This window comes from Clavelina lepadiformis, chromosome 4, assembly GCF_947623445.1.
Source record: "Clavelina lepadiformis chromosome 4, kaClaLepa1.1, whole genome shotgun sequence".
NCBI classification, from domain to species: Eukaryota; Metazoa; Chordata; class Ascidiacea; order Aplousobranchia; family Clavelinidae; genus Clavelina; species Clavelina lepadiformis.
In genome coordinates, this window is record NC_135243.1 from 6,318,192 (window position 1) to 6,340,508 (window position 22,317).

Consider the following 22,317-nt stretch of genomic DNA (forward strand, 5'->3'; position numbering starts at 1 on the left):
TCTCGCGAGAAATGTTTGATATGTAGCTTACCTTCATAAATTTTACGTAGAGTAGGCCAACTGTTCATTTCGCACCTGCTTACTTATTGTCTTTCAAAAAGATTAACGAAAGATAACCACTTCTTCGTGCTGAAACCATGCAATATGTTCAGTACCTGCAACAGCTTACCAAGCACGCCTGTGCGTTGAGTCTAGTAGAGTGATCTCCGAGTACAGTTGTCTACGGACGATGGCGCACGTCATTGTTTAAGTGACGTGTGAATGCTCTGAAAGGTTATTACTGGGTGTTATTCTATTATAAATTATTTGATATTTTCAAGGCATTTTTCTTTACAACATTTTGTTTTAAGTTTATGTGGTCAACTTTTTAAAAAGCGAAATTCCAGCTAAAATGAAAGACACAAACTTTACTGAATCGGATCCTTACATCAGATGGAAACATGCAGACTGGATAATACCTGAGGTGATCAATTCTTTACTTATCCTTGCTACTTTGTGGATCATATTTTCTTTGATTCATTTTGGGATAAAACACAAAAAATGGAGCACAAACAGGATGGGAAACGCAGATAAACTTAGTGGTGGAAGTGTGTACACATCGACTGTAGTTTGTGCAATGACAGCACTTGTTAGGTTCATCAACAGCCAATTCACTTTTAACATTGGAATTGGTGTTGGTTACGACAGAGAATGTGAGATTGTATCAGATTCGTCATTTGCTTGGTATAGCCTAGTTAGTTTCGCGATTTACATTTTCCTTTGGTTACGTCAAAGAATCTTTTATTCAAACAACATGCTAAACGTAAGATTTGGAATTGTTCTGAAACTGGTCAGTGCCACTAGCATTGTAATATTGTTTCTGGCTGGTCTTGCAGCGGTACTAGTCAACACAATTCCTGTGAATTATCCATCATCACGACAAGGTTGCATTTATAAGGAGACCGAAGACATCGGTCCTGTCGCATGGATAATTTGCGTTGTTGTCGTAATTGCTGCTCAGTTTGTATTGGTTGGACTTTTTGTATATCCACTCAAACAGGATTTCGTTCAAAGTGTTTGTATTTGCTGTCCGAGTGTAGTGCATGCAGCGAACATCGTAAAAAGTAGGGCATGCAGTGTAGCAACTATACTTACGACTGATGAAAACGCTGGCGTGAATGCTTCGAAGAATATGACGACCGCAAAATGCAGAAAATGCAAAAAGAAGTCGTCAAAAAAAGTAAAGACTATCATGCAACGAACCGTTGCGTTCTCAATCATCATGGTTGCCACAGATATCATATTACTTCTGATTACAACATACACCATCAGCAACGAAGGCCATCGCCGTATTCCCACAATACTCTATGATGTTAACACCTTTCTTAATCTCATCTTTGTCATTTGCTCGTTTTTGTCATTCAGACAAATGTTGTTTTCACCACTTCTGAATGTGAAAGCTTTATCCGCTACCACTCACATATCTTCTGACGTTGCTTGCAGTAGCTAAGCTTTTGTCTTCGAACGAAGAGAGACAAGACTTTTTTTGGTATGAAAATATCTGCTAATGTGTTGATATTTGTGAAATTTACTAATTGCACCGCATCTATTTTAGAATTACTTTGCTAATAATTATCTAACTGGAAAAAGTCTCTTTTAGCTGCACATTCATGTACATGGTTTCACGGAGTTTTGAGTAAAGAAGTTGTACATAGTTTCGTCGATTATTTCTTGTAAAAAATCGTTTGTGCATAGTGGCAACATACTCACAGTGTAGGTTGTTCCACGGCAAACTTTTTTGATCTATTTTAACCCCTTCGACAATAATTTGTGCATATATTCAACCCCACGAGTTTTCGACATGACGGTTACAACAATACAAAATAAAAGTGTATCATGACTTATGTTTAGGTTTCCTTCTAATGTCTTTAAAATATGCAAATACAGTTATAATAATATTTATTTCAAAATATATTTAACCCATGTTGCTTGACTTAACCCACTTGGATTTTGTAAACTTACTGATAATGGTATGAACATAATTCATATATATTGTACCTTTGAGGAAGCTGAAAATAACCCTAACAAAACGGTTTAATGGTAAATTATACCTAAGTGTATGCTATAGATTATAGAATATATAAATAATAACATATCTAAATAATATATATAAATCTTGCAGTGTTGTAATATTATTGAAACTGCTTCAGGCAAGGACGTTAATGATGAGATTATGCGTAATTGTCGACATCTTACGGATGGATTTATGCTAAAGACCTGATATTGTTTTAATGACTTTTTAATTTTATAGCGCAATCAATATAGCTATGAATGAATAAATATAATCACTCATTATGTATTTATGACGAGTACTGGTTAAATAGAAAGAAAAAAAAACAGAAATCAAAATACTTTATAACGCTAAGTAGAAAAATCATAGATGGACCAGCCGTGTTTAAACAGCAAGCTGATTTAAACAATGCTTAAATCAATATACCGCAATACCTGTCTGTCATTATATTCCAGAGAAAACTGTAAAGTACTGCTTACTTGCAAACTTAAAGCGATCTGCGTGGAATGTATTTTGTTGTTACTTGTTAGTGACCCCAAGCTCGAGAAAACTTGAGAACGGCATCATTGTTGACAGCTAAACACAAATATGAACTTAATTCTGCAGGGGAAGTTTGAAGTACAAGAGCAAAATGTACCACTAACATTCTCGCACACTGTAAAAACTTTGGGCGATCGTTAGAGCGTAAACTTCTGCGAAGGGTTTTAAACTTAAAGCGTTCACAATAGCATATTTGATGTTGATGCTTCAACAGAACAGATGAAAATTAATAGGGAGAAAAGTACCGCATTACACCTACAGTGCTGACTTTGGAAACGGTACTGTATAGGTATAACCATGTCACGATGTTCACGCTGTTGTTTTAGTTTTGTTTCGGAAATAAACGTTAGAAAACAGGCAGCTTGTGCAACAATTTGCATTGTTGTTATTGTGCAAGTTGTATACATGCAATACAAGCTGCAATACAGTTGTTACAATACAAGCTATAACAATTGCTTGATACTTGTAACTTTGTAAAATAAAAATCAAAGACCAAACAGCTACAATTATCAGTAAGAAAATCCAATGGAATCCATGGCCTACATGCTGTATATAACAGAATAAGGAAATAAACAAACTTTCAAACAGTTTCCGAAAACAACTATTTCTTATGTTGACAAGTTTTGTGGTCGCTCATTCGCATGAATCCGTTAAAACAAAACATGCTGTGGAATAAATGTTGACGACTTTTTTCCTAATTTATCATGCTATGACGGGATCTTACTGAGCTGTTATGTAAAAAAGTAAGCTTATCCATATTTGCCGAGATAGATGTTGAAAGGAAATATGTTAAATTACTCATTATAATGTGACTTGGGTTACGACCTCTACTCAACACAAGCTTTGCTTATGGGAAATTTTGACTGATACCAACAAAACTTAAAAAGACAGGTTATATAGCGTTACAAAATCATTGCATGAGATAGTTAAAATGCATTTTACAAAGCGTTTAAAAATTGTATGCCACAAATTGCCGGCTACTGGATAGTCTATACGTATAGGCTACAACGCTACATACAAATATGTATTTCATTGTGAGGCGTTGCTAATTTAAGGCGTCAAATCGTAAAACGTTTGGGCAACGTAGGAAAATGCGGAAATTTTAGACACAGCTTTCAAAAGTTTCAAATTCCATTTTAACTCAGACACGCAGCCCTAAATACGCCATCACTCTTTGTCGGAAACGGTAAATGACTTGGTTTGGGTTAAAGTTATTGTCAGAGTTATAGCAGTAGAGCTCCTAGAGCATTTAAACTAGATATTATAATAATTAACCACCTATTATTGGAATCGACTTCAATGGTTAAAACTTTATGTAACTTTAAAATTTACTCAAATGTTATAACTCTATATAGTTACTTTATGCTATAATATTTGCGTAGGTAGAAACGCTACGTGAATCACATGCTGCGATATTTAAATATCCAAAATTTCTGTAAAATGCTTTTTAAGGGGTTCGGAGAAAAATTCGTGCATGCAATGAGAGTTTGCTTTAAAAGAATAAGTTATTTTAAAGGTTTATTGTTCTGTTACGTAAACGCCTGCAAAATTGTAAGGTGGTGTAAGCTGGATGGCGGATAGGCTACAGCATTGCTCTCTGTCAGATTAGTTATGCAGGTTTTGGAGCAAAGTCAAAATAGAATATTCTTAAAATATGATTTACAAACAAAATTTGCAACTAAACATTAAAATTAGTTTTGTTTAAGCTCTTATATAACTATGACTTTGTCGACAGTGATACGTGGATACGCTAAGTATATTTTTTATTTGGTCTCATTTATAATGAAATGCGGAAAGATACAATTGTGTCACAAGTGGAACACGTGACTCGTTATTAAAGATGAAAAAAGGTTGTAAAAGCGAGAAAATATGCAAAAAATTGAGTTGAACCATTTGAGATTAAATTAAGCTTGATTTAGTGTAATAGAAAGTTTTGCGTTGGATGCTGCTAAAGTTACAACTTTTAAGCTTACCGAGAAATAAAACCGGTAAAATGATTTCAAAAAAAATTAATCCTGTAAAATAAAAACTGCTTATATTTTTTCAGCCAGTTTCTAAATAACTTTACGTTATCGAACTCTTTTTTAAACATAACACTCATCAATGTTTAAAGCAACGTAGCAATCCACGATAAAACAAGTAAAAAGTATTTTAATTCTATCAATAAATAGTTCCCTGCAATGGTTGGATGAGCAAAGGCGAGCAAATAACTCTTTTACCTTTTAATAGGTTACAATAATGAGCTCAGAGGTTAAGCCATTTAATTTTTAAATACTGTATTACTAATCATCATGTCTGGCAGGTTGTCGTGGTATCCATCACTTTCCTGCGGTGTAGTTGTGCAAAAAACACGGTCTGACAGTGCACGATGTCATAATCACAGCACGCATTTTCGATATTTACTATATCATTATACCGCCAGGTTTTTAGTAGCAGGCAAAAAATGAGCTTTGACGTCAGACTTCAATCAAATAAAGGCGGTTTGAGCAATTTAATTACGAAAATAATATATCTACACTGCATAGTATTGAAACTATTGTAATTATACGTACATACTGTAATAGTTATTATGAAATAGATCATGACGTATATCGCATAATATTACACATTGCTTCATAATTTATGTTTTGAGGATAATAGCGACTGCAGTTTCCACGGAATTTAGCGTAAAGCCAAGTAACCGATTAAATTATACAGTCGAGTACTGGTCAGCAATTACAAAATTACTAATCAGCAATCACCAAAATACGATTTTTACTTAATGTTTATATTTACTCGTCGTATTTTATGACGCATGTCATTACCGTTTTATATTGTTTTGTATCTTATATGGATTTGAGGGTAATAATAAGTAAAGCTTTCGAATCATCTGTTAGATTAAGCGCATAACGAAGTAACTGGTATGAGACACACGCATATACATGTACTGCTATGAAAGACAATTAACTGAAACCACCTCGGAAACATCTACAGAAAAAGAGCGTTTAAATAAAAACACAAATGGATCACAAACTGATTGTTTTCCAGATAAAGCAATTTTTGATCTAAACTCTTGTAAATGTTTTGAAAACATAAGCTGTAAGTTATATGTTGAATTTAAAATAGTATTTTTTTAAACAAAATTGCTTTTAACATTTTGTTGTTTAATTAGTAGAAGGCTTAAGGTGCCGTTTTACAAATATAAGCAGCTTAAAATGGAAAACATCGTGATTATTACAAAGGTCAAACATTGCCACTTTAGAAAAAGTAGAATTGGTTTCGATTTTGTGCACATGTAACGCTATTGTATGATGCTTCGTTGTTGTCACTTGTTTTCGTATTTTTCTTAATCTAGGCAAACATTGACATCTAGTGTTGGTTCGAAGTCAACGTTTTTGAATACATTGCATTAAAATTTTCAGCTCAAAACTAAATGTAACTTAAAACGCTTGCTGTGTGAGTTCCAAATATAAGACTTTATTAGTCATATTGCAGTAGTTTTTCTTATAACTAATATATTGCTGCATACAAGATGTCAGGGAGGTTACTGTTCTCATTTATTAGCAAATGCAAGTTGAAAAATCTTACGTCTGTAAATTGTTTATAATAGACCTTTTTGATAATATACCACAGTAACTTAGGGAAAAACAAAATGACAAATAATTTAAATGAAACAAATTCGACTGAATCGGAACCTTACATCAGGTGGAAACATGCAGACTGGATAATACCTGTGGTTATCAACTCTTTACTTATCCTTGCTACTCTGTGGATCATATTTTCCTTGATTCATTTTGGGATAAAACACAAAAAATGGAGCACAAACAAAATGGGAAACGCAGATAAACTGAGTGGAGGAAGAGTGTACACATCGACTGTAGTGTGTGCAATGACAGCACTTGTTAGGTTCATCAACAGCCAATTCACTTTTAACATTGGAATTGGTGTTGGTTACGACAAAGAATGTGAGATTGTATCAGATTCGTCCTTTGTCTGGTATAGCCTAGTCAATTTCGCGGTTTACATTTTCCTTTGGTTACGTCAAAGAATCTTTTATTCAAACAACATGCTCAACGTAAGATTCGGAATTTTTCTGAAAGTCCTCAGCTTCAGTAGCATTGTAATCTTGTTCCTATCAGGCCTAATAGCTATACTAGTCAACACAATTCCTGTGAATTATCCATCATCACACGAAGGTTGCATTTATCACGAAAGCGAAGACATGGGACCTGTCGCATGGATAGCTGGCATCATAGTCGTGATTATTGCTCAGTCTGTATTGGTCTGGCTGTTCATATATCCACTCAAACAGGATTTCGTTCAAAGCATTTGTGGATGTTGTTCGGCTGAAGTGAATGGAAAGAAGACCAATAAAAAAAGATCACGTAGTGTAGCATCCATCCAAACTAACAAAAGCGATGGAGAAAGCAGAAACATGGTGCCGGAGGAGAAAGTGTGCAAAAGAAAGTCATCGAATACAGTGAAGTGCATCATGCAACGAACCGTTGCATTCTCAATCATCTCAGTTGCCACAGACATTATATTAGTGCTGATTTCATCATACACCATCAGCAGCGAAGGACATCGCCGTGTTTCCACAACGGTCTTTGATATCAACGTTTTTCTTAACGTCATCTTTGTCATTTGCTCGTTCTTGTCATGCAAACAGATGCTTTTTTCACCGATATTTAATGAAAATTCCGCACCTGGGACTGCTCAAACCTCCTCAGACATTACTAGAAGTTGCTGAGTTTTTTGTTCTTACCTGAAAGAAGACAGCATTCAATTTGGAACGACAAGACGGGGGCCAATAAAAAATTTGACTCTTTTTTCACTTACCCTTGCTTCCAACACATTCCGTTACTCTCTTTGTCTGAAATAATAAATAACTTTGGGTTATTAGGTATAAGATTTAGATATTAATTTCGAAGCACAAGTGTGAAGTTAATGACATACAAGTCCGTATGCAAGAATAAAGCTTGAAAATTTTAGAGGCAAAATTGTGTGCAACATGTTTTTACTCTCTTGACGGGTTTAAGCATATTTTCTGCGTTCGCAATGAAGCGATCAAAGGAAATCAGAAAAGTACTGATCCAAGCTTTGTCTTTTGATTTGGAAAATGACAACCATAATACCGCGCTCTCGTCACTATATGTTCTATTTTTGTTTTCAAGTAAATATTTTAGAACACAAGTGTATTTACCAATTACACTTCCCACTTTTATCATGCTGTAAATGGTGAATGTATGTGTATATATACGTAGCATTAATTGCCACTTATAAGCAAACGTAATTTTATACTGTTCAAACGTGTTGCATTGTGAGTAATATAATGACAAAGTTTGCTTTATAATTTAATATCTATATATTTACAGACAATAAACTATCGTATGTACTTTCCTGGAATACATACTATGTTTGAACAATTGTATGCACCAAAAATTACAGCAACAAACAAGATTTATTAACGCGATGCGAGATTGAGTTGTACATATGTAACAGTTTTCATTATAGTATAGGATTTTGTGTTCATAAGTGATTCTGTTGGTACTTCCTAGATTGGATGGGCTTATGCCACAGCATATGAGCAATAAAATCGATAAACCATGAGCTGCCGTATAAAATACATTTGTAAGATTTTGTATTTAGCATATTATGCCATAGTTTAACATTTTAACACATATTATCCTTAAGCACAACAGTCTTTTTATTTACTGTGCCACCCAGTACAAAATGGCGGCCGTAACTCGTTAAGGGTCTATACCTAAGGTCATTTAAAAAAGTTCTGTCGGATAACTCACAAAAACAACCTCGTTAACCGGGGCACGAGCGACGATCGAGGCTTCAACAGCGCCGGTTTTAATTTTTGTACAAAGACTTCTTCTTCAATCTGAGTATAAAATTTACGGTAATATGCCAAGTATTTCGGCAAAAAAAAAAGAAATTCCGCAGTGGTAGTTAATATCGGTTTACTGCGGCCGATATATGTATGTAGGCTCTCCATACGCGTGTGACGAATTTCCGCTGCTGTTAGAATCCTAAGGCTACCGTTGGTTCGCGCCATTACATTTTGCTGTTTTGAAAATACCGTTAGAAAAGGACTCACATAAGCCCAGTTATAAAAGCCATAAGGTTTTCAATGGTATGGTGTAGTTCGAAACCGTTTAGTGTCGGCAAATCTCGTTTATTACCACCAAAGCAATTGCAGACCCTTTGCCGCTTTTAAGTAAACTGAAGGGTTCAAAATGAGGTTTCAGCTCCATCTACCGCCGATATCAGATGTATATACAGCAAGATAAAGGAAGAAATTATATATTCAATAAGGCCGTTCAGTTGAGCTTGAACAAATCTATTTGGCGTTAGGAAGATGTTATACAGGATACACCATCTATCAAGAAACGTATTTGCGAGCCCCTATAAAAGGTTTCATGAAGCCGGCACCTGATCGAGGACCCCACAGGTTTAGTGTTTATAGCAAATAGATTGCGTTTCAAGTGATATGCATAATCAAGATAAATCAAATTGTTTTTTTATATAAAAGGAAGGAGCGACAGACACTTGACGTAAATACTTGCAAGTTGATGAACTGCTCTTGTGGCCTGAAACAGTTAGGAGAAATAAATATCAAACGTGCTTGCAGTGTACAGTAAAGTAGACTTTATTTGACAGGCTATTTGCGTCCTTGCCGAGAGACGGTTCATATCTACTGCCCATTTCGCTATTGTGTCAGTCATAGTTTTCGATGTATCAATTAAGAAATACCTATCGCGCACGACACGTTTCCTGTTTTGCCTTTTCTTTGTTTGCGTTATCTTGCCTTGACATCACAAAGACGAACACTCGTGCACGTCATAATCGTGTTAACGCTGTGTAAACAACAAAAATAGCAGCTGCTGTTTGGTTTTCGCAGATTACCAACCTGCATTTTGTCGTTGTTCGTGTTTTGACGGGTTAAAGTTGATGTACTTTGACGTAACGGCCCAGGTTTCCATTTTCCCGCCTTCAAACTAGCGGATGTTCGTAACCGTTGATAGAACCAGCGCAGTCACGTAACTTTGAATTGCAAGCACTGCGTGCATACTCGAACATTCAGCCAGAGGACGGCAGGAAGAAAATTATTCTGATATTGCGAGTATTGAGATTATGTAAATATTGAAGGTTAACAAGTTATTACACGATAACTGGTAACTTACAAAAGCAATGCGGCAGCTACGATATAGCAAGTAAAACTTGTTTTACTGATGGAAAATTAGCGAAATTGCCAAACTATGTCCTTAAAATGATTACCAAGTCTAATGACTCATGTTTTTGGGGTTGACACAATAAGTGGGGAAGGAAGGTCTTTTATTGACCAGAATAGTCGACTAAATGTGACTGCGGAGTCATTTTGTTTTGCAGTGGTACTGGTGTCTTCCGCGTACAACATATTAAGAGATTTAGTTATTTACGTTACGTTATAATTCTACATCATAGCTAGTGGCGCGAGATTACAGCTGCATTTTAGCGCATTGATTTTAAATTGGTAAATAACCTTTTTAAACGATACGAACGAGGGTAGAGTCGTTTCCTTCCTACTCCTTACAAAACCCTAGGTTTACTGTGCGCTGTGTAATTTGATAGTCTATTAAGACAGGAAACCTTCGTAGCTTACACATGAGAAACAAACTGCTGACCCAACCCAACCCATCTGACATTAGTAGTTAAGACTTAAGCTGGTAACCTGCCTCATTGGTTTACTTATAGGTAGCATTTGAAGATAGACTCACATTGTGGCTTGCCAGCTATTCGTTGGGTTTTTGTTGTTGTTTTTGTGACAATGTTTATATCGAAAGATTAGCTACCATACAACATAAACCGGCATTTGTCAAAGCAATAGTTCTCAACAAGCTGGGAACCTGGAAAGTTTTCAGTAGACGTACTAACGCCACGATAAACTTAGGATATAAACTAAAAATACTTCATTTATTTCTTTTCTTGATTTGTCGAGCGAGGAAGGTGTTGAATTATTTACTGAGTCAATAATTTGTCAATGTTCACGATGATTACGACATCATCGTATACGTTAACAGCACATATTATTGTGTTGCAAAATGCAATTTCAATCTAGGACACGAGACAAGGGTTGTGTTGCAAAATAAGTACATGGCAAAAGAAAGGTTAAAAGTCTATTATGATTTGGCTAAAGTTTTGTCGTAGTGGCAATTATATTGTATTCTACCAAAAGCTTACTGTAAATAAAGAAGTTTCTGGAATGATATCATTTATAGAAGTGCGAAAACGTTAAAAAAATTTTAGACGGTCCACGAGCAGAAAAGGTTAGGAAACACTGCATTAACTAGTAGCTTAAGTTGTAGCAGCTTACGGAAGTGTAGTCAAAAGAAATATTTTAAAAGCTTGTTTACTAACTGCATCGTTATCTTTCAGACGCAGGCAATGATATGCATCATATTTAATTATGAATGATTTTAACAAAACTATGAAGCAAGAGTTTGAAAATGCTACAAGTTCCCTTGAAGTTGTGAGGAACAAGTCATCTATCAACTACGTCAGACAGGTGGAACCTGAGTGGATAATCATACAAACTAGTAACATCGTTTTGATCTTGGCAACTCTGTGGATACTCATATCATTGATCCACTACGGGAAAAAAGCAGGAAAGTGGAAAAAAGTATTGACAAAAAACGTGGATAAATTAAGTGGCGGTGACGTCTATACCTCCACTGTGGCATGTGCGGCTATGTCTCTACTACGCCACCTGACTACCTTAGTCTCACTCCAAGTTGGATTTGCTTTCGACCAAGACTGGGATTGCGAGGTGATGTCAGATGCCTCGTTTGTGATGTACTGCATGGTCCTATTCACAATCTATATCTTTCTATGGTTTCGGCAGCGAGTCTTCTACACCAACAATATGATGAGGACCGGATACAGCAAAGTTCTTCGCATGCTGAGCGCTGGTAGTATAATAATCATAACCGTCGCTGGCTTTGGTGTTATTTTTGTAAATACCTTGCCCTTTTCCTACCGCTCTTCCCCGTATGGTTGCGTTTATGTGTTGTCTAATGGCCCTCTGGAAACGACATCTTGGGCGGTATGTGCTGCGGTATTAGTCAGCGGGCAGGTAATGCTTATAAGTCTTTTCGCTTACCCACTGCACCAAAACTTTGATTGCTCTAACCTCGTAGACATTTTCAAATGTTCTTGCTTCAACGTGGGAGAAGAAAGTGTGACTGTGAGGCAAGGAAAGTATCGCCTCCGCGTCCTCTCCAACGATCAGTCATCCAATGTTGGAGATGACTGTTTGAAGACGTCGGAGATTGCAGGAGTTAATGCTCAAGAGCAGAAGGGCGGGCTGCAAGACATTTCAAGTAGATCGAGAAACGAATACACTTCGTCAGTCAGCGTCGTCAGTAAGAGCCTTCTCAACATTAACTCAAACAATGACAAGTTGGGCAAGACGCCTATTCGTAGGTCTAAAAAGACTTCAAAGCGTTGCTACGTTGTTGTGAAAAAGATCCTACAGCGTACAATTCTCTTTGGCCTCTTATCTATTCTGACCGATATCACACTGATCATCATCTCAACTTACAGTCTCCATGGTTCTGCCGTACAGAGAAGAATATCGGTGATACTCTTCGACGTGAACGTTTTTTTTAACTTGATTTTTGTTATCTGCTCGTTTCTTTCGTATAAGCCTATGTTGACGTCACCATTTCAAGGAAATCCTGAGGACGTTACGAAACAACACTCGTCGACTAGCAATGCTTGATTGGAAACTACAAGTGCTGTGAGGTTTGCGCAAATACCGTTTGTTTGTCTTATATCAAAGAACTTTATATACTGACTAAATAAACCAGTCAAAAATGTTTGAGAATGTTTTTGTGATTATAGGTATAAACCTTTTTGTCCAAAATATGTCGCAAAGTTGACGTTAATTAATGACACGCACACCTGTTAGTATTACGTCACACATAAAATTTAAGGTTTATGACAGCATGCAGGTTTTTGAAACAAGCCGCCACATTTTTATGTCAATTTTTCTTTCAAAGCCATTACCCTTAAAGATTGAAATGTTAAATGTTCAAAATATTATAGCACGTAGGCCTAGTACAACAAAACGTTCTCCGACATTACTAAAATTTGGCATCAGGCAAACCAAGAAGCTGTATAATTAACTAATTATCTACTTATTAGTAAAACGCTTTGAAATTTGTGCTAGAAAACGCAGCATAACACAATCTTTAAATACCGAATAAGTTGCACAAATACAGAAAATGTGATTTCTATTCAAAATCAAACGCAAATTTTTGGTTTGCTCTTTGCCCCTAAAAAGAAAGCTTTCTTCCTGATGTACTAAGAAATCCATTATGACGTGTGACGTTCTTCTAAGATTTGTCAGTTACCGAACTTGGTACCATGTTTATCAATCGTGAACTTTAAGACATACAAAACTGGCCCACAAACACTCCACCAGCACTCAGCAGTATACAGCAAAAAACTAACAGGCACCAAATTTATTGGGACTTTAGGCCCCTTGAGTTTTAAGAATGGCAGTTAACGCTGCTTGCGCTGAGATCATTTCAGGTTTTAAAGAACCATAATACTGTAAAATAAAAAATTGTGCCCAGCCTGAATGCAGTGATTAGGGGAAACTGTTCGCCTACTATATGCGGTTCCTGTTCGTATAGAAACGATTACTCACACAAGTTGTGCAGCGAAAATTTGTTAAATTACAGTAACAAAGATTCCGAGGAAAGAAAACAGTCGATGAAATCGGCAACGTGATATAAGGGGACGACATAACATTGCTTATTGCTTTCTAGAAAAATACTTGAAACGTGTTGGGTTAAATGTACAAATGTTTACAAAGAAATAAACTCACAGCAATTTCGCCTTTATAAGACTTTCACCAGGGACGCTCGCATTCTGGTGTTTCCATCGGAAGTGGTGATTAATTGAACGTTTCCGAGAACAGAAATCGAAAACGGCGAGTAATTTGTTGTCGCTATTAAGAAAAGGTTGAATGCATCTTATACTCAGCATGAAAAAAAGTTTTCGTTGCGAAATTAACACATTTTCATCTCCAAAACAGCACGTGGAAATATATACTGTATCTATTAATAGATACAGTTGGCAGCTGGAAAAACAAATATTTAAACTTTCACAACAATTTTATCTAGCAAGGGTTTGTCAGAATTTATTAATTATTGTTTTAAATAAACTTGTAAACAAACACTGAATCTGCTTCTCAGAGACCGATAACAAGACAGGCGATTACTGGGTATGCAATGCTGCACTCGCTATGGTATAGTTAGGTATAGTATTGTTTTAGTATTTAGTTTATGGTTGATAGCTAATGCATAGAAATTAGTTCGTCTTCAATGCACATCATGTTAGTTGATAGACCTTGGGCGATTAGGTCATCTTCCACGTTTACGTAATCTGAATGAAGTTCCTCTATACATTTACAAACAAAGAAAAACGAGAGACTGATTGAATTATACCTGAAATTGGTTGCACGTGTTGATGCATATTCCTACTGGATACTTTATGAACTCTGATGTTGCGTTTGACTATAAAGTGAAGGTGATTGCGGCAATATATGTTGGTTAAAGAAATAACTGTAACAGATGGTTTTTGATCGTTCGGAAACAATTTGAACAAGTTAGTTTTTTCAGCGTCTTCTTCAGTTTGCTGCAGGTCAAAGCCTATAACTTTTCGTGTTTAACACGATTAATATGCAGATAGGTAGAACTTATGACGCGCAAATGCGTTCGCTAGTAAACGGGAAGCTAAGAATTTGTTTGCTCACGTTTGTATATTTTAAACTTAGTTGTTGTGAATACTATCACGCATAACCCAACACGTCTTTGTTTGATGTTTTTAGTTGTCACCACATTTTTCTAAGTCTAGGCAAAGGTCGGCATCTATTGTTGGTATGTATTATTGCTTAAATTGCATTAAAATTTTAAGCTCAAACCTAAATGTAACTTACAACGTTTGCTTTGAGAGTTTTAAATATGAGACTTTATTAAAGACATGGTAGTAGACTCTATTACACCTAGTATATTGGTGCAAACAAGATGTCAGTTAGGTTACTTTACTCATTTATTAGCAAATGCAAGTTGAAAAATCTTACGTCTGTACACTGTTTATAATAGGCTTTTTTGATTATATACCACTGCACCTTAGGGAAAAACAAAATGACAAATAATTTAAATGAAACAAATTCGACTGAATCGGAACCTTACATCAGGTGGAAACAAGCAGACTGGATAATACCTGAGGTGATCAACTCTCTGCTTATCGTTGCTACTTTGTGGATCATATTTTCCTTGATTCATTTTGGGATAAAACACAAAAAATGGAGCACAAACAGGATGGGAAACGCAGATAAACTGAGTGGAGGAAGTGTTTACACATTGACTGTAGTTTGTGCAATTACAGCACTTGTTAGGTTCATCAACAGCCAGTTTGCTTTTAACATTGGAATTGGTGTCGGTTACGACAAAGAATGTGAGATTGTATCAGATTCGTCGTTTGCTTGGTATAGCCTAGTTAATTTCGCAGTTTTCATTTTCCTTTGGTTACGTCAAAGAATCTTTTATGCAAACAACATGCTCAATGTAAGATTCGGAATTTTGCTGAAAATCCTAAGCTTCAGTAGTATTGTAATCTTGTTCCTGTCAGGCCTAGCAACTGTACTAGTCAACACAATTCCTGTGAATTTTCCATCATCACGCGAAGGTTGCATTTATCACAAAAGCGAAAACATCGGACCTATCGCATGGATAGTTGGCATCATGGTGGTAATTGCAGGTCAGTTCGTTTTACTTGGGCTTTTCATATATCCACTCAAACGGGACTTCGTTCAAAGTATTTGTGGATGTTGTCCAAGTGCATTCCATGTATGGAACACCAATAGAAACAAGTCATCCAGTGTATCATCTATCCAAACTCGAAATTCATCATTCCAGTCATCGAATACAGTGAAGAGTATCATGCAGCGCACCATAGCATTCTCGATCATCGCGGTTGCCGCACATATTATAATAATCTTGATATCATCATACGCCATCAGCAGCGAAGGACATCGTCGTGTTTCCACAGTAGTTTTTGACATTAATGCATTCTTTAACGTCATCTTTGTCATTTGCTCGTTCTTGTCATGCAAACAAATGTTGTTTTCTCCGGTTTTGAATGAGAACGTTACACTTGCTCAGACGTCCTCCGACATTGCTCGCAGCAACTAAGTCAACGTTGTTACTGGAAGAAGGAACGACTGCATTCGATTTGATCCCGTCGAAGCAGTGGTCATGAAAATTGTCACTTATTTGACCTTGCTGCTAGCCAGTCCAGTTAATATGATGTTCTATTGTTTGTTTGTAAATTGTAATAGAATAAATTGTATAATTATGGGTAACTTTTTGGGTTAAAGAATTTCTCTTAGATTATAACCTAAGCTGAATTTAATATTATTTGTTTAAACATTTGAGGACTTGAATTGTATGTAAAGCCAGATTCGTTTTTGCAAAAAAAGTGTGTGTTCATAGAAGTGCCACATCAATTGCAAATCTGTCCATGCAACACTTTTTCTACTGATCCGTAACCCATTGCACGGCAGTTTGTAACTGTCCAATTTTTTTTTCATATTATGCTATTCCGACAAAAACATTACACAGCATTACAGAACAGCAAGTTATATCATGATTGATGTTTGTTCCTATAGATCTTCACTCTACCGTGTATGCGCTTGACAATATTTGTCAGAACTATTTAAAATCCGTTTTGCCAAAATAAGAGTGGTATTTGCTGAGCTTGTAATTATAGTAAATCAATTCAGTTTTACTGCTAGTCTATTATTTCAAACTTTGCTTGAAATGCAAGGCAAAATTACTTATATAACGCACCGCAGACCCCCGCAATACAACTTTCCTAACAATTTTTTTTAGCAATGATTTGACTGGTTTTATTAAGTATTGTTTTAAATAAACTTGTAAACAAACACTGAATCGGCTTCTCAGCTACCGATAACAATACAGACGATTACTGGGTATGCAATGCTGCACTCGCTGTAGTATGTTCTATGTATAGTATTGTTTTAGTATTTAGTTTGTGGTTGATAGCTAATGCATACAAATTAGTTCGTTTTCAATGCACATCATGTTAGTTGATAGACCTTGGACGATTAGGTCATCTTCCGCGTTTACGTATTCTGAATGAAGCTCCTCTATACATTTACAAAGAGAGAAAAACGAAAGATTGATTGAATTTTACTTGGAATTGGTTGCAGTTGTTGATGCATACTGCTACTGGATACTTCATGACCTCTGATGTTGCGTTTGACTATAAAGTGAAGCTGATTGCCGCAATATGTGTTGGTTAAAGAAATAACTTTAACAGATGGTTTTTGATTGTTCGGAAACAATTTGAACAAGTTAGTTTTTTCAGCGTTTTTTTTAGTCTGCTGCAGTTCAAAGCCTATAACTTTCCGTGTTTAACACGATTAATATGCAGATAGGTAAAACTTATGACGCGCAAATGCGTTCGCTAGTAGACGGGAAGCTAAGAATTTGTTTGCTCACGTTTGTATATTTTAAACTTAGTTGTTGTGAATACTATCACGCATAACACAAAGCAAAAACTGAAAAAAGCGCACCAACTGTACAAGGAAGATAAAAGAAAACTGTCTGCATTGTAAAAATAGCTGAATAACCACGTTTTTTACACTTCCCTGTCTGCATAGTTAAGCACATGCTTCTTGGTATGAATTAGACTAAGTTAAGGCATATTTACATGTGACCCACCGGGAATGACAGGCTGTGAAGCAAAAGTTTGTACGGGAGGAAGTTAAGCATATTAATAGCTGAAGTAACAGAAATTCACTCAGAAAAACGTATAATATATAGCGTGATTTTTAGAACCAAGTCTTTGTCATGTTTAAACATAGAAAGTATTTAAACTTTGAAGTATACTATCACATATCAAAAGACAAAAATAAATAATGCGGTAATACCATACCACAGTGCTGAAGGTGGCTTCATTACAAAAGCATTATTTCCTAGAAACATGGTATTCATGAAAACCTATTCCTGTATTTGAGATATGCTTGACATGGTGGGCCTATGATTAACCCAGTATAGCCAATTCATCTGAACGGTCAAGTGAGCATAGATAAGTATTTACAGAGCAGAAGAGAGTTATGTAAGCCTATACAAAGAACCTGATGTTGTGAGATAGGCCGTCCTGTGGTGTAACTAACTATTGCGTTGCCCCAACCGGGTAGGTTTCGCTCGGACGCAAAGTGTGAACAAGCACTTTTTTCAGAAATTTCTCGTAGGAAACGAAAAAATATCTAATTATTGCTCTTTAATTTAACGCAGTTCTGTGTTAACTGGAAATGCCGTTTTCTAACTCCATCAGCTTTACTCCGGCTACAACAAACCTCTCAAACGGCTCCGATTTTGTGCTGGATGGATACGGAAGAAACGACTGGATTCTTCCAATTGTGGTTAACTCTGTTCTCCTCCTCCTAACTATTTGGATCATTATATCATTGATTGATCATGGGATCAGGACAGAGAAATGGAGCTTAAAGAGACGGGATGAGCTGAAACTGAGCAGTGGTATAGTTTACACTTCGACCATAGTCAACGCGTTCTTGGCGCTTGCCAGATTTGTGGCTTCGATGGTGTCATTTCAAGTGGCTTTTCAAGACTACTGCGAAAATGCGGAAGACGCCGCATTTTACATTTACGGATTTTCGACCTTTTCCGTACATCTATTCCTGTGGTTACGTCAACGCATCTTTTATACGAACAGTATGCTAGGCATCCAATTCAACGTTTTGCTGAAGATACTCAGCGCTATAAGCATTGTCTTAATTTTCGGAGCAGGCTTAATTGTTATCTTGCTCATCAACATCCCGTCGTTGTACAAACCTACCCCAGAAGGTTGCACGTACAAGCCAAGCCCTGAAATGGAAAATAATCTCTTCAAGATTTTGCTGGTTGGGGCGTTGTTGGTGATATTGGGACAGCTTATCATGGTCGGGCTTTTCATTTACCCTCTCCAGATTGTTGCAGGTACAAACGAAAGCTGTTTCAGCTGGCAGTCAATTTGGAAAAGCAGTAACATATCTGAAAGCGGCGAAAGCAGAAGCACAGTCATGGAAGTAGTATCTGGTACTCAGCCAAGCATGACCAGTAATGTGGGAACTGTGCGCAGTCAGTCAGCAGTACCTGACTTGAACAAAGGGAAAAGTGGGAAAAGGAAACGTTCCAGCAAAACCGTGAGACAGGTCATCGGTAGAACTGTCATTTTACAGATATGCCTGATCACTGTTTACATACTTCGTTTAGTTGTTACCAACTTTGCATTGGAAAAATACGCAAACAGAAGGGTGTATAATACTTTGACTGACCTAAATGTTTTCATCGATTTGATGTTGATAATTCTCTCATATACGTGCTGCAAAGAAATGTTTGTTTCCCCAATACTAAGATGCATGAAATAATCATTCAACTTTCGTTTTTCATGGACATACCTTCGTGCCAAGCCAGTCTTTTACGGGCAAAGGTATTTTAATCATACTCAACAATTGCTAACATGTCAGTGGTGAGAATACGTGAAACGTTGTACAGTAACGGTTGTTTCTTTGTTTAAAACTTAGGCTATATAACGTTTTAACGTAGGTTTAAACGTAGCCTATATGTGTATATTATAGTTAATTGATTGTTAAAAACGAAAACTACGAAAGCACAAGAAAAAAATTTTGGAAATATAAAAATTTTGCATACAAACCACAATATTTGTGTACAAGGAATATTTTGGAAATGAATATATGCCTTGCTTTGATTTATTTGTAGGAAATATAGTGTCACAGATTACAAGGAAATAGAATCATTATAAGCTTCTATGTAAACTTAGATATTTAAAAAAAATTTCTACCTCAAACATATTTACATTTGACACAGTTTAAACTTTGCGTATTCAGCACTATTGTATTTTCTTTTCAACCACTTTATGTAAATAGTGTCGAAAATGTTTTATGATGTTCTTTGGTATATGGTGTCGTTCAAATGGATACCTTTGACATGAGAGAATACAGAAATGTAGCATTTATATGACGTAGTGTTGAGAAATAAAACATAGAAGTCGCGATTCGGGTTTCCTTACGTAAGATCACGTGCTGTGTATCGATGCCTTCTATCTTTTTTGTTAGACACCCATCAAATTTTACCTTCCTATTTTACATCATTTATGTCTCGTTATAGCTTCTAATGAATACGGCATATAGCCTCGATAATTGGGTATGTTGTATGACATAGCCTTTTACGGGTGTAGCAACGTAGTTATGTTAACTAACCGTTACTAAAACATTATCAGAAAGTTGCGATTTATGATTAAACAAGACTTAAAAAATGATTGCGGTACTAATGTCTGAACTTTACTGACCTCATCATTAATGGCTGTAAACATATAGCACATATATTATATCCAACATATTATACCTTGAATTTGGCATATGACACGACTGAACTTTAGTGAATGACTAAAAGCACATCGTAATAGAAATGAAGCAAGCATCGAAAAGGGCTGAATATCACAAAATTTACTAATACATACTCAATGAGTTACCACGTAATCATATTAGCCTTTTTCCATAAATTGATTCTAGAATATTTCATGGCAGTTGAAAAAAGTAAACTAAACTAATGATTGGCTAATAATCACGTTATAATCAGCACAGCATTGCACACTGAAATCTAACAATAATGACCCTGCCGAGAACGCCGAGCAGCAATGCACAACAAACAAAGTTAACCACTTGGTGTTGACAAAGCGCAATTGAGATTGCATTCTACGCACGGTGAATTTCCTCTCGTCACACGGGTCAAGTACCATGCAGAATCACATTGCATACCCATATCAGAATTATGCAGTGACTTTTGGGGCCTCGAAGCACTGCTGCAAAACAGCGATAAACATCCTTCTTCGTATGAGTAAGAAACTATGTTACTGATACAGTTTGTTATCTGAAATTTTCTAATTGAATAGAAGAAAGCCTTGTATCATGGCATTAACTTGCCGTCATAATTTCTTACTGCTAGAGCGCAGGTTGTATAATTTGTCTCTCTGAGTTTGGATTTCCAAATTTTGCGTTTCGTGTTTCGGTTTGTCTCGTTTCCTGTAGCATTGTCTCAGTTTTGTTCACTAAAATCAGAAAACAAACACTTCCACTGGCACAAAATATTTTTGTTTATTCTTTATTATATTCTATTTCTTACTCTAAGATACCAGCAATTGTTTTTAAGATCAGCCCAGGTGGTCGTTTATCAGTCGCAAGAAAACTGTATAGTAGAATGACTATAAGTTACATAGATATTGCGGCACTTTTCGCCGTGATAAAGGTGTTAGCTTAGTACCCGTTAGAACATACACATAATGCACATACCGTGAACAGTGAACACACACCTGGAAAAAGTTAAAAGAGGACGCAGCCCTTCTATTGCGTGGTGACGATACGGTTATCGGCAAAGACTATTAAGTAAATAAGCAATCACGTACTCCATGCTGTTCTTAGGGGACACTATAATACGTTAATTATTTCCTGTTCTAGAAAGGCATTTGCACGATATACATCTTTCCACAACATCAAAAACAGCTTTCGAATTTGTAAAATAATAATAACGTTGTAACATATTTAGGTCACATCGGGCCGGTACTACGGGATAATCAAAACCTGTTTTAAAAGTCAAGCAATTGTGACAAAACTAAACCTTATTCGCACGCGATCATAGCGTAATCTGATTCTGTAACCATGTCTATATATAAGATTTTGTGCCATTTCCATACATACGAGCGTTTTCCCATTTACTAAATGGACAAGAATTTTTTGGTTGCAATGCTTGATTTTAGGATCATGAACTGCGTATGCTTAAAATGTTTCTATAGATGTAGAAGTTTAACGTGAATATGAAATACAATCTTGCATTTACGGACGCAAAGTTTCACGTCATAATGTACTGTTGGATATTTTGACAAATAAAAGGTGTTTCAAATTTGTCCAGGATGAATATCGATGGACAAAAGATACTGTATATAACATAATAACATATAAGCATATTTGATTTCTATTGTCATGAATCATTTAACAATTTTTTTAAATAAAGCAAGATTTCTATATAGACTATAGAGCATGATATTAAAACGTTTTTCTATTAGTTGCGCAATCTAACTTTAGGATTAGTTTATGAACTTTACTCAATGAAGAATGAGTTTTTCCAATGGACAAGGAAACATTGAAAGCGTTGCTTGGCCTGACATTACGTCCATATTGAACGTATCTTTGCATGGATAATGAGTTTTTGCATACCAACTAAGTATCGTGCATACAAATTACTCGAAAACAATCAGGGTAACATACATACATTGATGAAAGAATATAAGGTTCATTAAGAGTGGGAACTTCTTTGGCAGCCTCAACCCTCAATGGGAAAAGGGTAAAAAAAATTAAACAGAGTATTGTGCTGCAAACGAGGAAATTGGTCAATCAATCAGATTTGCATAAACTTCCACGAAGAGTCGTTGCAAACTGCGCTGCTTCACGTAAAAGAGTTACATTTTGGTTTTAAAATTTGTCGGTCATTGGCCCTCTGCACGCTGCCTTCGTTATAGCTTTACTAGATTCCGGGTCGACTAAATAAAATTCATCGGGTGATTTGTAACATTCAAACATTTGGTCA

At 36.1% G+C, this 22,317-nt stretch overlaps 5 protein-coding genes across 5 annotated transcripts; all 5 read left to right on the forward strand.

Annotated features, from left to right (window-relative positions):
* The first annotated feature begins 288 nt into the window (after positions 1 to 288).
* Positions 289 to 2,250, forward strand: LOC143451871 (uncharacterized). Its single transcript, XM_076952629.1, has one exon. The coding sequence runs from the start codon at positions 392 to 394 to the stop codon at positions 1,487 to 1,489; it is 1,098 nt and encodes a 365-aa protein (XP_076808744.1). The 5' UTR covers positions 289 to 391; the 3' UTR covers positions 1,490 to 2,250.
* Positions 2,251 to 6,187: 3,937 nt separating this feature from the next.
* Positions 6,188 to 7,979, forward strand: LOC143452238 (uncharacterized). The gene has a single exon (XM_076953126.1). It carries the CDS (start codon positions 6,222 to 6,224, stop codon positions 7,317 to 7,319), a length of 1,098 nt encoding a protein of 365 aa, XP_076809241.1. The 5' UTR covers positions 6,188 to 6,221; the 3' UTR covers positions 7,320 to 7,979.
* A 1,643-nt stretch (positions 7,980 to 9,622) lies between these two features.
* LOC143453249 (uncharacterized) lies at positions 9,623 to 12,437 on the forward strand. Its single transcript, XM_076954497.1, has 2 exons — positions 9,623 to 11,384; positions 11,460 to 12,437. The coding sequence occupies exons 1-2, from the start codon at positions 11,025 to 11,027 to the stop codon at positions 12,336 to 12,338; spliced, it is 1,239 nt and encodes a 412-aa protein (XP_076810612.1). The 5' UTR covers positions 9,623 to 11,024; the 3' UTR covers positions 12,339 to 12,437.
* Positions 12,438 to 14,622: 2,185 nt separating this feature from the next.
* Positions 14,623 to 16,575, forward strand: LOC143452154 (uncharacterized). Its single transcript, XM_076953010.1, has one exon. The coding sequence runs from the start codon at positions 14,773 to 14,775 to the stop codon at positions 15,820 to 15,822; it is 1,050 nt and encodes a 349-aa protein (XP_076809125.1). The 5' UTR covers positions 14,623 to 14,772; the 3' UTR covers positions 15,823 to 16,575.
* A 753-nt stretch (positions 16,576 to 17,328) lies between these two features.
* Positions 17,329 to 19,693, forward strand: LOC143451938 (uncharacterized). The gene has a single exon (XM_076952724.1). It carries the CDS (start codon positions 17,970 to 17,972, stop codon positions 19,083 to 19,085), a length of 1,116 nt encoding a protein of 371 aa, XP_076808839.1. The 5' UTR covers positions 17,329 to 17,969; the 3' UTR covers positions 19,086 to 19,693.
* The last annotated feature ends 2,624 nt before the right edge of the window (positions 19,694 to 22,317 follow it).

Coding starts and splice junctions, on each gene's coding strand:
- LOC143451871 (XM_076952629.1), top strand. CDS start 392: ATGAAAGACACAAACTTTACTGAATCGGATCCTTACATCAGATGGAAA.
- LOC143452238 (XM_076953126.1), top strand. CDS start 6,222: ATGACAAATAATTTAAATGAAACAAATTCGACTGAATCGGAACCTTAC.
- LOC143453249 (XM_076954497.1), top strand. CDS start 11,025: ATGAATGATTTTAACAAAACTATGAAGCAAGAGTTTGAAAATGCTACA. Junction 11,385..11,459: donor ACCAAGACTGGGATTGCGAG/GTGATGTCAGAT, acceptor TGGTTTCGGCAG/CGAGTCTTCTACACCAACAA.
- LOC143452154 (XM_076953010.1), top strand. CDS start 14,773: ATGACAAATAATTTAAATGAAACAAATTCGACTGAATCGGAACCTTAC.
- LOC143451938 (XM_076952724.1), top strand. CDS start 17,970: ATGCCGTTTTCTAACTCCATCAGCTTTACTCCGGCTACAACAAACCTC.